The following is a 13,959-nucleotide window of genomic DNA, read 5'->3' on the forward strand; positions in this document are numbered from 1 at the left end:
TTCCTGGTACATTTTAGCTATATTTTAATAAGTAGACATAATAAAACACTGAAAATTATACTATCTTTGTTTTGCTGATACATGTGAAAAATTAATATTTCCTTTAGAATCATCTACATAGAACTTCTGGCTGTTGTGTGCAAGGTACTTAGTAGTTAGAACCTAGATAAAATTATTCTGTGCTGTTTTGGACAAAAAATATGGGGTTTATTGTTTGTGAAGAAAATTATAAACCAAGTTATTGAATTTTTATGATTGATTCATGTGATGGTTGATGAAAATTCATAATAATTATGTTTTGAAATCAAGAATCACATAGACATAGCCTTTTAGAAGATTACATTAAGGACTTGGAGCATCTCCTGGTGACAATGAATGCTACTGTGAAGTGTACATTATTAATCATCCTAGGTGTAGAAATCATTATAGGGTGTTTAGGAAATGGATTCATAGCTGTGGTGAACATTATGGACTGGGCCAAGAGAAGAAAGATCTCCTTAGTGGATGAGATATTCACTGCTCTGGCCATCTCCAGACTTGCTTTTGTGTGGTCACTACTCATAGTTTTATTCATATCTGAGCTGTACTCAGCATTGATGACAAAAAGAAAAGTGTTGATAATATTTAATAATTCCTGGACAGTGATCAATCATTTCAATATTTGGCTTGCTACGTGTCTCAGCATCTTTTATTTTCTCAAGATAGCTAATTTTTCAAATTCTATTTTTCTTTCCCTAAGGTGGAGGGTAAAAACTGTAGTTTCAGTAACACTACTGGTGTCGCTTCTCCTCTTGTTTGTAAATGTTTTAGTCACAAACACATTTATTGTTATCTCAGTTGATGTATATAAAGTAAATATGTCCTATAGTTCTCATTCAGATAACAATCTACATATTTCTAGGATTTTTTTATTTGCCAACACTATATTCACATCCATACCCTTCAGTGTGACTCTGACAATTTTTCTCCTGCTCATCTTCTCACTGTGGACTCATCTGAAGAACATGCAACACAATGCCAAAGACTCCAGAGACCTCAGCACCACAGCCCATTTTAAGGCCCTACAAATGATGGTCACCTTTCTCTTACTATACACCATTTTCTTTCTGGCACTTGTCATGCAATCTTCGAAAATGAATTTTCTTTCGAGCACTGTGTTCAATTTTTTTTTTGAGGTTATATCACTTGCTTTTCCTTCAGGCCACTCTTGTGTCCTAATTCTAGGAAATTCTAAGCTCAGACAGACTTTTATATCCACAGTATGGTGGCTGAAGTCCAGTTTTAATGCTGCAGAACTCCAAGGTCCTTAGACCAGTTAGTGTATTGACTTCCGTAGTCTACAAGGTGACTTGTTCTTAAGAGAGACTGTATGTTTACATTTGTACTTTCAGTTTATTTTTTAGTTATAACTTTGTGAATTTTACAAAATTCTTTGGGAATCAAGTACTGTCCAAAATATTAAGGGATAGATATTGCTATACATATAATGATGTCAGCATGAACCATATATATAGAAGAAGTTGTATTATTGATATAATGTAATTTTCTACTATAAAATAGGCTTTTGAAGATTTTAATATCATTAATGAATCCTAAGGTCTATGTTTATATATGTGTGTATATATATATGTATATACATATGCATATATGTGTTTGTGGGTGTGTATGATGTTATAAATGGCAAAAACAATGAATTATGTCTAAATAATTATATTGATACAGTTTAGAACATAATGATATATAATTAGACATGAAATATCCTTTTATTGTTTCAAATTTATAATCCATTCGGGAACTTTTAATGAAAAATTTGAGTTTATTCCAATTTTCATATCCATTTTACTCATTTTAGAAATTAAGAGTCTTTCAAACTTATTTATTAATGGAAAACATGTACTTTTTCCTATGAAGTATTGACCTGTTTAATACAATTCATTTTAGGTTTTTTGTCCACAAATGCAAAATGGTGCTAATGATATTAGAACTCTCTCTATTTTTTTTAATTTTAAATCTATTTTTGAGCTTTCTCCCCTTACCTACCTTTCCTTTCTCCAACCTCCTCCATTTCATTGTTTGCCTATATTCTGGTCCCCCTTAATTTCATAGCCTCTTTTTCTCTAATTATATGAATATATATGTACATGTATATAGATTTTATATATTTCAAAATTACAAGCATAAATATAAATAAACCTAAAACTTTCTTAGTTTATTTGGTCTTGCTTGTGTGTATTATTTCAAGGTTGACTACTTGTTGCTAATTGCTAATGTGGTATCTAGTCATTGCTATTTTGTGGGGTAGGATCGTCTCTGAGGAAGACGAGATCTCCTTCTCTCAGTTACTGTTGGTTGCCTGTAATCATGTATTTAGCCTCAGTAAATTATTTCACCACACTAGACATGGGTTGAATCATTTCTTCATTGTTTCCCTGAAATAATTATTTGTTTGGTCACATTTCCCAAGAAAAGTTAAAGAATTTTGTACATTGTAAGAAAATTGGGACCAATAGAACCATAGTCACATTTAGAAAGTATGTACAGTGTTTTAAAAAGTAAAAGTAGGTAATCAATTTGAGCTTCAGAAGAAATTTGAAAAAATATTATATGCTAATATAAATGACTGATACTCTCAAGTGCTGAAGAATGTTACTATAACATTAATGCAACTAAAATTTTGCCCTTGTGCCCATTATTTTTGAGACTTCTTTAGTATTAGGAAATATGAGACAATATGTAATTTACTTTAGAAAGGAAAAAGTCATGCACATCTGTGCACTGCAACAGTCATCATCATGAACATTGTATGGGGGTTCTTAAGTCTCTTAAGGATTCTTCTTTTCTTAAGCAACATTCTCTTCTAGAATGCCCTTGATTTTATAATTTTTCTGCAAGTTTATACTTGTTACTTAAATATTCCAATTAGGTCAAATATCAATAAATATCAATAAATATGAATACCTGATATTTAATTAGCACAGTCTTTGGGAAATATGAATGATATAGCACAAAGGGTGATATGAAAGTGTAAAGTATGCAATAGTTCTTAAGAAATGAGACTTAAAATATTTGATTAACTCCAAAAATGACTATAATATAATTGAAAACAATTTACTGTATTCATAGCCACATACCAAGTTTTGGGAGATGCAATTCTTCTGCTCAGTGATGACATTATATACTGAGTAGTATATGAAAGTACAAAATAAACCAATGACAATCTGTGTTCACTTTCTATCCCATCTCATTAAGGGAGCTCAAATATAGTTGCTAGTGATATGGAAAGATATATGATATTTATGTTTTGTAATCAATTTCTTACTCAACTGTCTGCCAAGAGTGGTTGTTGTTGTTGATCTCCTTCTTCTTCCTCTTTATTAATTTTATGTTTTTACAGTCCAGTCATTAGCCACCTCCTACTCTGCCCTCCGACAGTTCCTCACCCCAGTTCTCATCCCCTGTCTCCAAGAGGATGTCCCTTACCATCCAATCACCCTCACACCACTAGGCCTCCCCACACCCTGAGGACACAAGTCTTTCCAGGATTAGATGCATCATTTCTCACTGAGTTCAGATCAGGCAGTCCTCTGCTGAATATGTGTCCAGAGCCTCAAACCAGCTAGTGTATGCTGCCTGGTTGTTGATAAGGTGTCTCAGAGATCTCAGGAGTCTGGGTTGGTTAAAACTGCTGGTCTTTCTATGGGGTTGCCCTCCTCCTCAGCTTCTTCCAACCTTTCACTAATTCAACCACCGGGTCCTTGCCATCAGTCCATTGGTGGGTAAAAGTAGCTGCATCTGTCTCAGTCAGATGCTTGTTGGGCCACTCTGAGGACAGTAATCCCAGGCTTCTGACTGTAAGCACAGCATAGCATCAGTAATAGTTTCAGGCCTTGGAGTCTCCCACTGAGACTGATCCCAAGTCAGTCTAGTCACTGGACTTCCTCTCCCTCAGTCTGTTCACTGTTTTTGTCCCTGCAGTTCTTTTAGACAGTAACAGTTCTAGGTAAGAGTTTTTTGACTGTGGGATGGCAACTTGATCCCTCTACTTGATGCCCTGTTTTTCTACTGTAGGTAGTCTCTACAAGTTACATCTCCTCACTGTTGGATATTTCATCTAAGACTTCATACTTTGAGTTCTGAGAGTCTTTCACCTCCCAGATCTCCCTATTCTATAAGGTCTCCCCACCTCCCACCTCTCAAGACTGCATATTTTCATTCATTTCTGCTGGCTCCCCTGGCTTCTTTCTTAATCCCTCCTCACCCCCAATACCTGATTATGTTCCCCCTTTTCCCTCCATCTCCCCTCACCCACCCAGGTTTCTACTTCCCTCTGCCTTCCGTGATTGCTTCTTCTCCCTCTGAAGTGGAATTGAAGCATCCTCCTTCAGCGTGTTAACCTTCTTGAGTTCTGTGGTTTATATCCTAGGTATTCTACACATTTTTTTTTAGCTAATATACATTTATTAGTAAGTATGTACCATGCATGAACTTTTGAGTCAGAGTTATTTTCTAGTTCTTCCCATTTGCCTGCAAAACTCATGGTTTCCTTTTTCTTAATAGCTAAATATTATTCCATTGTGTAAATGAATAACATTTTCTGTATCCATTCTTCTACTGTGGGACATCTGGTTTTGTTTTCCGTTTCTGACTATCACAAATAAGACCACTATGAAAATAATGGAGCATGTGCCCGAGTGGTATGGTAGAGCATCTTTTGGGTATATGCTCAAGAGTGGTATAGCTAGGCCTTCAGGTAGATCTATTTTCAATTTTCAGAGGAATCTCCAGATTGATTTCCAGAGTGGTTGTACTAGTTTGCAATCTCATCAGGAATGGAGGAGTGTTTCTCTTCCTGAACATTCTCAACAACATGTGCCGTCACCTGAGTTTCTGATCTTAGCCATTCTGACTGGTGTAAGGTGGAATCTCAAGGTCATTTTGATTTGCATTTCCCTGATGACTAAGGACTTTGAACATTTCTTTAAGTGCTTCACATCCATCCCAAATTCCTACATTGTGAATTCTCTGTTTAGTTCTATATGACATTTCTTGATTGGGTTGTTCCATTTTTTGGATGTTAGCATCTTGTGTTCTTAAAATATTTTAGGTATTAACCCTCTATAAGATGTAGGTTCAATGAAGATTTTTTTTCCTCCAATCTGTAAGTTGTCAATTTTTCCTATTGACTATGTCCTTTGCCTTTCAGAAGTTTTTTCAGTTTCATAAGGTTCCATTTATCAATTTTTTTATCTTAAGACCTGAGCTATTGGAGTTATGTGTAGGAAATTTCTCCCTACACATCAAGGCTCTTTCCCACTTTCTCTTCTATTAGTTTCAGTGTATCTGGTTTTATTTTGGGATTCTTGATCCATTTGGACTTGAGCTTTGACAAATATGGGTCTATTTTCATTTTCTACATACTGATTGCCAGTTGTACCAGAACCATTTATTGAAGATGCTTTCTTTTTTCATTGTATATTTTTGGCTTCTCTGTCAAAAATCGAATGTCTATAAGTGTGTGGTTTTATTTCTGGGTCTTAAGTTCTATTCCATTGACCAACTTGTTTGTCCTTGTACCAATACCATGCAGTTTTTATCACTATTGTCCTGTAGTAGAACTTAATGTCAGTCTAAATCTGTAGATGTGGCTGTCCTTGAACTTATGTATTGCCCATAACATTATTTCTTCATTTTTCAGACTTCAAAACCTCTTCAAAGCCTACTACTTGCTCATAGTAGGACTCAATAAATTGTTGTCTCTCACTACAATCCTAACTCTGTCCCAGACAGATCCATCTGTGAGTCTGTAGAGCCTGTGTACTGCATACAGCTTTTGTCAGCAGTACTAAAAGAGATTCATTTCAAGGATACTCTCTCCTGCTCTGAGTCTTTGTACACAGGGCACAATTCACTTTTTCTGACACTTCTTTCCCTTAAAATGTAAATATAACAGAGAACACAGGCTCTATTGAACAAATATATCATCTGTTTATCTATACATCTATTTAATCTACCATCTTTCTATCTGCTGTCATCTATCTGTTTTATCTATCATCTATGATCTGTCTAGTTTTAATAAATTAATTCAAAATATATTTTTCATCAATCTCATCACCCTCTATTAATCTACCTATCTCTATTGTATTAGACAACAGTGATTTACTCCTTAAATTATAAATTTTATACAATAGTACAATCTTATATGTGGTTCATTGTATTGAGCAGCCCTTTACTGTAGTTCTGGCAGCCATAATATTGTAGTCGCTGGTCCTCTCACAGTTCAGAGTCTTCACAAATAAAGAGGCCCTTGCTAATAGATACTATGGTATGGAAAGAAAAACAGCATGTACTCTATTTCAATCAGGAACAATTTTTTTTCCAAAAAGGAAACACAGTAGCATGTTATTTGTGTTATCCTCATTCAGGGGCCCAGATTATTAAGATATAAGAATAGCTTCCCTCTTATTTCTAGGCAATGTGATCTCACAGTAATTTTTCTTCTGACTCTTAAGATCATTTTGCTCCTTCTTCCATGTTTGTTGACAGATACAGTGAGTGGATTTCGAGATTAATAACCCACAGCTATGTTGTCTTGAATCGTATCTTGTTCTTAGCTTTGGTGTGTGTGTGTGTGTGCGCGCGCGCGCGCACGCAGATGCGTGTGCATGTGTGTGTGTTCATACATACACATTGCTTGTATATAATATAATACAATACACAATAATTACCAGCAGTAGGTAACTGTAGAGAAGAAGAAATCCCCATGACAATAGAAACCAGGGAAACTTTAGTAAGAAAAAACCCTCACAAAGTACCTCCTCTAAACTCTTCTGCATGCATCCGATGTACTTGCTTGCTATTGATTTTCAAGGAAAAATAATGCCATCTCCCTAGGATAGAGACTTATCCATCTCTTCAGTTATATCCCACAATCCCAATAATGTTTTTTTTTTAAATAACAGCATTTGAATTTTATCATTGTTATGATAATTACATTTGTGACACTTTGCAGTGTGGTGTAATTTTGTTCATGTTAAACACTGTCAAACATAACCCTATGAAGCACACGGCTAAAGGATATCCGAAGTGGTTCAAGGATTATGTGTTCCATTATGTGACTTCTCCCCTTATTTGTAAAAACAGAACCACTTATGTGTGTGTGTGTATATATATACATATATATGTATATATATATAAATGATACATACTTAACATATATTTGCTTCTGTGACTTATTGATTTCTTCTCTAGGAGTGGCATTTTCTAGTTTTAAAAATTAGATACATTTTCTAGTTTTAAAAATTAGATTCAGTGAACAGATGGAGAACTTTCCTGGATTCTTTTGCTTGAATTTTGAGGACTTCAATAGCAATCTTTTCTTGTGATAATCACATTAAATGGTTGTCTGGATTTTACATTTGTATAGGTTGAGGATTAACTTATTATATTTGGGGATGATATATAAAATGAAATTCAGTAACAATGGTAGAAATAAACTATGAATTAAAAATAGAATCATTCATGCGTTCTTATATTTTTATGGGTTGAAAAGATAATTATGGAAATGAATTATATGTATGAAGTAATTTTAAATGAGCAAAACCGGAAAGCTGATTTTTGGGAGGTAAAATTTCATTTGAAGGAAACTGGGTATTAAAAATTTGGGAAACAATGGGTTATACAAAGAAAAAATAATCTGGTCTTTTATTTTGAGTTAGGTAACAGTATAGAATTATTTATTTACCTAATTTTTTTCAAAAATGGTTTTTAATTATAACATGTAAAAATCACTCCCATTAATATTTGTGAAACACCTGGAATTTGAAAGTTAATTTTTTTATTGAGTCTTCAGAAATATCTATAATTTGAAAAACTTTTATCATTCTTGACTGGTTTTATTTGGTATGAAAAGAGTAAAGTTTTTTTTTTTTTTTTTTTTAGAGAATTTATGTGTTTGTATTCTGTTTTTTTGAAGAAAGCACAAATAATTGGGAAGTGCTAGATACAACAATTGTTAAACTTTTTTCACACAAAAAGCAATCCTGTAATTTGTCTTAAGAATTTTGACAGATTTTCTTAATTCTGCTTATCTAAGATATTGAAAATAGTTTGCACATGTTACAATTACTATAATTTAAGGAAGAATTATTTTTATTATAGCAAGTCTGATATAACAACTTATTAAAAAACAGAATTGGTCACAGTTTTGTATGTTTTGATTTTTCCATTGAGATTTCATTAGGTTTTAAATTTTACTAGCTGGCATGTAAACTTAATAAATTCAAATTTGACAGAGTATTGATAAGGCAAAATTATGCAAAGCAGTGAAAAAAAAGAAACCTTTATTTGCATTTGAGCAAACGAGAATTCAGCTTTATACTCAATACCAGCAACTGATGGTTGCAGCTTGTAGTAAGGTTGTTTGTTGGCATTATTCACAGTAAATAAATAAAGCTGGTATTGAGTTAATGTTTAGTTAATATTGTCTTAGTTAGTGGTGCTTTACTCTGTTACACTGCCAACAGAGTAGAAAAGCATCAAGAACCTCACTGTCCATACAGAAAACATCTACTGGATACATTTTTGCTAGGAGATTATAAATCTCACCAAGTTATGTTTGTCTTGTGACTTTCCTAATGACCATTCTACTTTCCATCTAAATTGCAGACTATAGTTTAGGAAATTTTGCCAATGTCTCCATGTAATCTCTAATCTATCAGGCCTGACCTTTACAGAAATTATATACCACACCATGATGACTTTTTTATTCTCATCTTGTATATTACTTCCTTACCCCCATTTCCCCTCTCCCACTTACTCCAGTATCCTCCCCCAACCTCCCATTTCCCCCAGATCCACATTAAATCTACCTGCCCTCAGAAAAAAGAAATTCTTCAAGGAACATCAACCCAGTACAACATAACAACTTACAATAAGACCAGGCACATAACATCACATCAAGGCTGGAGAAGGCAACCAAATGGGAAGAAAAACATTTCACAAATAGGGAAAAGAGTCAAAGACTGTACCTGCTCCTGTGATTACTTGCTATTTTGACTGTCTTCTGAATTGCCTTGCTTTGAGGAATTTAAGATCCTAGTATTTAACTATACTTCATCCAGGTAAATATAATGATGAGTGAAAAGGAATGTTTTTACTGCTTATGCAGAAAATAATTTTATAATACCTGGTGTGATACTAACCTTATTGGTTCATGATGGTCAAATTCTTTATTCTCATATTTTTTTACCTAAGACTTAATATAAGGGTCTTCCCTATTGATAATTTTGGGGAATTTGTATTTTTCTTCATATTTTTGCTGTTGTGTGTGTTACATATGTTCAAGTATATGCCTTTGCTTGTACTAGATGCAGACTTTGGCTGTTTTTTGTTTTGTTTTGTTTTGTTTTGTTTTGTTTTGTTTTTGATGGCGTTTCTTCTCTAAAATTCAAATTAATTGACTTCCTAAGATGGTAGGCCAAGAGAACCCAGGAGTTGACTGTCTCTACCTGCCAGAGCAGGGATGTATTGGTGTACTATTGTACCTGCCCCTAACATAGATGTGAAAGATGCAAACTCAATTCCCTATTCATAAAGAGCAATCATTTTGCCACTGGTCCAACCTCCAATTCTGACTTTGGTGTTTTCTAATCTTTTCATGGTAAACATGTATAAAACAATAAAGCTAACTAAAAATGTGGGGGGGGGGGAGGGTATGACATGGAAGAACTAAATGATGGGCACTGTAAACCTGTCAAATAAAACTTCATTGCATCCTGATCTGTTTCTCACTGCTAACTTATTCCAAGTGCAAATACCTCAATAAGATGAGACACCCTAGCAAATGTCTCCTGTTCTCAGTACTGTTGTTCACCGAAGTCCTTATGAATTGTAATCTCTTTTCTTGCTGTTTGTCAGATGGTCACTTGTGAAATTATCTCAGTTCAGAGCTGTGATTTTTCCCAAAGGAAATGGCCTACTTTTGTTTTCAGAATATTCATACTTTCCATTTCAAGCTGTTTATTGTTGTAATTTAGAAAAGAAGCTGGGATATCCTTGCTTGTTTTCTCAGTGGCTGGCAAGACTCTCACTGAAAATGGAAACTTTCAAGAGAGTTCATAGGCCAATATCAGGATCATCCAGACATGGCATGCCTCCCCCCATTCTGCCCCAGATACCAAATCAGATGCAGGCTGGAGAGATGGCTCAGCATTTAAGGATCTCTGGCTTCTTTTTCCAAGGACTCATATTAATTCCTAGCATCCAGATCCTGGCTCACAACCATCTTTAACTCCAGTTCCAAGATATCTGAAGGATTTTCTGACCTATGCACATATAGCTAGCACATAGTGCACAGGTGTCTATGTAGGCAAAATACTGCATTCCACAAATTTAAAAGAATAAACTATGATTGGAAGGTCTTGACAATTAAGTTACACTTGTTCAGCTCTAATATCTTATGCTATCTACCATTTTTCCCCAAAATGATTTGAATATGAGTGATTTCTAACCTTTAATTTTGTACAAATGTATTAACTAAAAGTATTGAATTATCAATTGTAGGTCTGTTTACCAGATGCTGTGGGTAGAAATTTATGGCCCAGTGGGAGCTTTCAAGCAAGGGGAGAGGGCATCAGCAGAGTGAGGGAGGCCTGACTGTTCTGGAGCAGAGCAGCTTCCAGCCTTGGGAGAGTGCTCTCTTCCCCAAGAAATGTTATAGCCCTTAGAGAACAGATACTCTCAGGCAATGAAGTAATGCACACACACACCTTTATTCCCTGCTTTTGTCAAACAGAAGCTAAGTAACAAAGAAAGAATGCATGCAGATTCTTGTTTGAAAGATGTTGCCTGTCATGCTCATGGAATTGTGATCCACTCTCTGATGTGAAATTCTGTCACCATTTGGTTAGTAGTCATGTGTTAAAGTTCTCTTCCTTATTTACGACAAACCTCAAATTCAAAAGGACAACATTATGGTTTGATATACAATGATTTCAATGCTGGATTATCATTCCTAAAAAAGAACAAATTGACCCTATTTATGAATTTAACATTTTGTTTTCTTTATCTTCCAAAGATAAGGTTTTACTTGATGCTAATAATCTCATTTACTAATATGCAGAGGAAGCATATTATCTTGAATTGTAATGCTGCATTTTTTGCAAATGCAAACATAGGTTTTGGTTTTATCATGTCACCTGGTAAAATTTTGAAACCCAATACTTAGGTCACAATAGAAAAATTAAAATTTTCAGGAGGATCATGATAGTCTGAGATTTGCCTAAGTATCATGTTATCACTGAGGTACCTTGTTTTAAAAATAATTTATTAGTATTTGAGAATTTCATATATTATATTTTGATACCTTTAACTACTCTTCCCATGTCTTCCAAGATCCATCCATTTTTATACCTATATAACCTTGCATCATCATTTTTCCATAAACCTAACAATTCCATATTAAGTTGCAATTGGTTCAGCATGTCAGAGAGTATTTTAATATCCTGAAATAAATATTGATTGTAAAATATACACCAAATTATTATTAACAGGATTCTTATTTTAGCATGGAGGAATAAATAAAATTGTAGTTGATTAAACTTTTTCTGAATATTTGAATGTTGTGTATTCAATCCATCAAGTGGTTATAAGTAAAAATTAAAGTAATATACAATTAATTATAGATAAATCAAATACATTAACACTGACTTTGGAATAGGTGAGGGCACTTTGCCTTGAGGCACTTCTTTTATTTATTTATTTATTTATTTTTTTTATTTCCTTTTTAGCTTATTTATTCATTCTCAACTTTCTTTTTTTTGATTTTTAATATTTTTATTACATATTTTCCTCAATTACATTTCCAATGCTATCCCAAAAGTCCCCCATAGCGCCCCACACTTCCCTACCCACCCATTCCCATTCTTTTGGCCCTGGCATTCCCCTATATTGGGGCATATAAAGTTTGCAAGTCCAATGGGCCTCTCTTTCCATTGATGGCCGACTAGGCCATCTTTCGATACATATGCAGCTAGAGACAAGAGCTCCGGGGTTCTGGTTAGTACATCATGTTGTTCCAACAATAGGGTTGCAGATCCCTTTAGCTCCTTGGGTACTTTCTCTAGCTTCTCCATTGGGAGCCCTGTGATACATCCAATAGCTGACTGTGAACATCCACTCCTGTGTTTGCTAGGCCCCGGCATCGTCTCACAAGAGACAGCTATATTTGGGTCCACTTCTTTTAAAGAAAGTTCTGGTATATTGACAGATGATTGACAAACAGTAAAGTGTATCATTTCCAATTTCTGGATTTTGAAAATTTCAAGCTGACTTTAAAAAAAATTTTAGATGAAATGTGAGAATAATGCTGCATGCCATTCTTGTTTAGAAAGACTCTCCAGGATCTATTGTTGGTCAGGTGGAAACTATGACCAACAGAATGAAAGTTATCAGTAAAAGCTCCATTCAGGTCAGTGTAATTCTTGCTGGACATCCAAGTTCTGAGGATTTCCTTAAATCCCATGAATTCCCTCTATTATTACACACTCCACTCAGCTCCACCCCTTGTCCTGTTTCTATTTGTTTCTTTTCAGACTTGAACTAATTTTCCTACCTGGAAGGAGATGAGCCACAGCGAACATCCTGCCTCTACACTGAAGGTATGTGTGTCTTTCCATCCTTAGATGTTTCCATGATATGTGCCACACCATCCTGTTACCAACATCCTATCTACATGAATGAATCTTACCATGAAAATGATGGATAATTCTGAATCTTCAGATTGTTTACTTACTTTGCCCAGGGTTCCTTCAGAGTCTGAATGTACTATTATCAACAATTTCAAATCACTTCATGTTCACTGCCAGCTATACTACATTTGGCAACCACTCTTAAATTTGGTTCATTAAGTCTTTTATTGCTCTTTAGATACTGAATTATCAGTGTATCCAATTGCTCATTCTTCATCTATCCCAGCATCTACGACATCCTTCATCTTCTTTGGTGACAGTTACCTTTACAATGCAGGCACTGGAAGCAGTTGATTGGAGTTGGATACAATCTGGTGGTGTTTCTTGATAGAAATAAGGAGTTGTCTTGCTTTGTGGATTAGCTAATCCTCATCTTGATTGGTCACAGCATACGAAGAGTTTTCCATCTTAAATTCAGGGATAGCAAAGACCTATTGCATCAGGTAACAGGTAAAGTATATTAAAAGCATGACCTGACCAACTTGTACAATACTAAGCACAATCTATATGTACAATAACTATTGACCAATGTGGATAAACTATAAAAAAACTTTAAAAATATTTAAATCTCAATAAACATGTACTTATGTGTGAACATTGTATATATGTATTCATGAATGTGAGATAAGAAGATAATATTATTTTTACTACTTAATATTAAAAGATTAAAGATCCTTATGAAATTGTGAAACATCAGAATAAGAGAGTTAAGGACCTCATATGGCAAGGTCTCTGAAATTTGCAGTACTTATAAAGCCTTATAACTAAGAAAGTCCCATATGTGTTAATATTTTGTAGTTTTTTTATATATTTGAGGATTTTTAAAAATGTCTTGCACAAAACAGTCATAGAAATATATACACTGATCAAAATGTAAGTAAGTGATGAAAATAATGTGTTTTTATCTTCATGCAAGCATGAGTTTCCAACCTTTACTTTATCATTGTCCAAAAAAATTCTACAGGAGCTGTGCGTGAGCAAAGCAGTTCTTGTCTGGCACTTCTGAGTTGTGTGAGGAGACACATTATCACGGAAAGAGATTCAGACTCTGACACTGTCAAACCTGTATGTTTGGTCCTCTTTTACTGTGTAGGCAGAGTTACAAAAAAAATGTTATGAGAACCAACTCAGAGAGTGACAAAAATTTTCTAAATGTCATTTTTAAAAATTATATTTCAAATGGAAATGTGAGCAAATCTTTATAATATATAAA

General features: G+C 34.4%; 1 protein-coding gene across 1 annotated transcript; it reads left to right on the plus strand.

The window, feature by feature from the left end:
• The first annotated feature begins 371 nt into the window (after positions 1 to 371).
• Positions 372 to 1,310, plus strand: LOC110297057 (taste receptor type 2 member 140). The gene has a single exon (XM_021165849.2). The coding sequence runs from the start codon at positions 372 to 374 to the stop codon at positions 1,308 to 1,310; it is 939 nt and encodes a 312-aa protein (XP_021021508.1).
• Positions 1,311 to 13,959: the final 12,649 nt, after the last annotated feature.

The sequence above is a fragment of the Mus caroli genome, unplaced genomic scaffold (genome assembly GCF_978045245.1).
Source record: "Mus caroli unplaced genomic scaffold, Mus_caroli_1 scaffold_7, whole genome shotgun sequence".
NCBI lineage: Eukaryota > Metazoa > Chordata > Mammalia > Rodentia > Muridae > Mus > Mus caroli.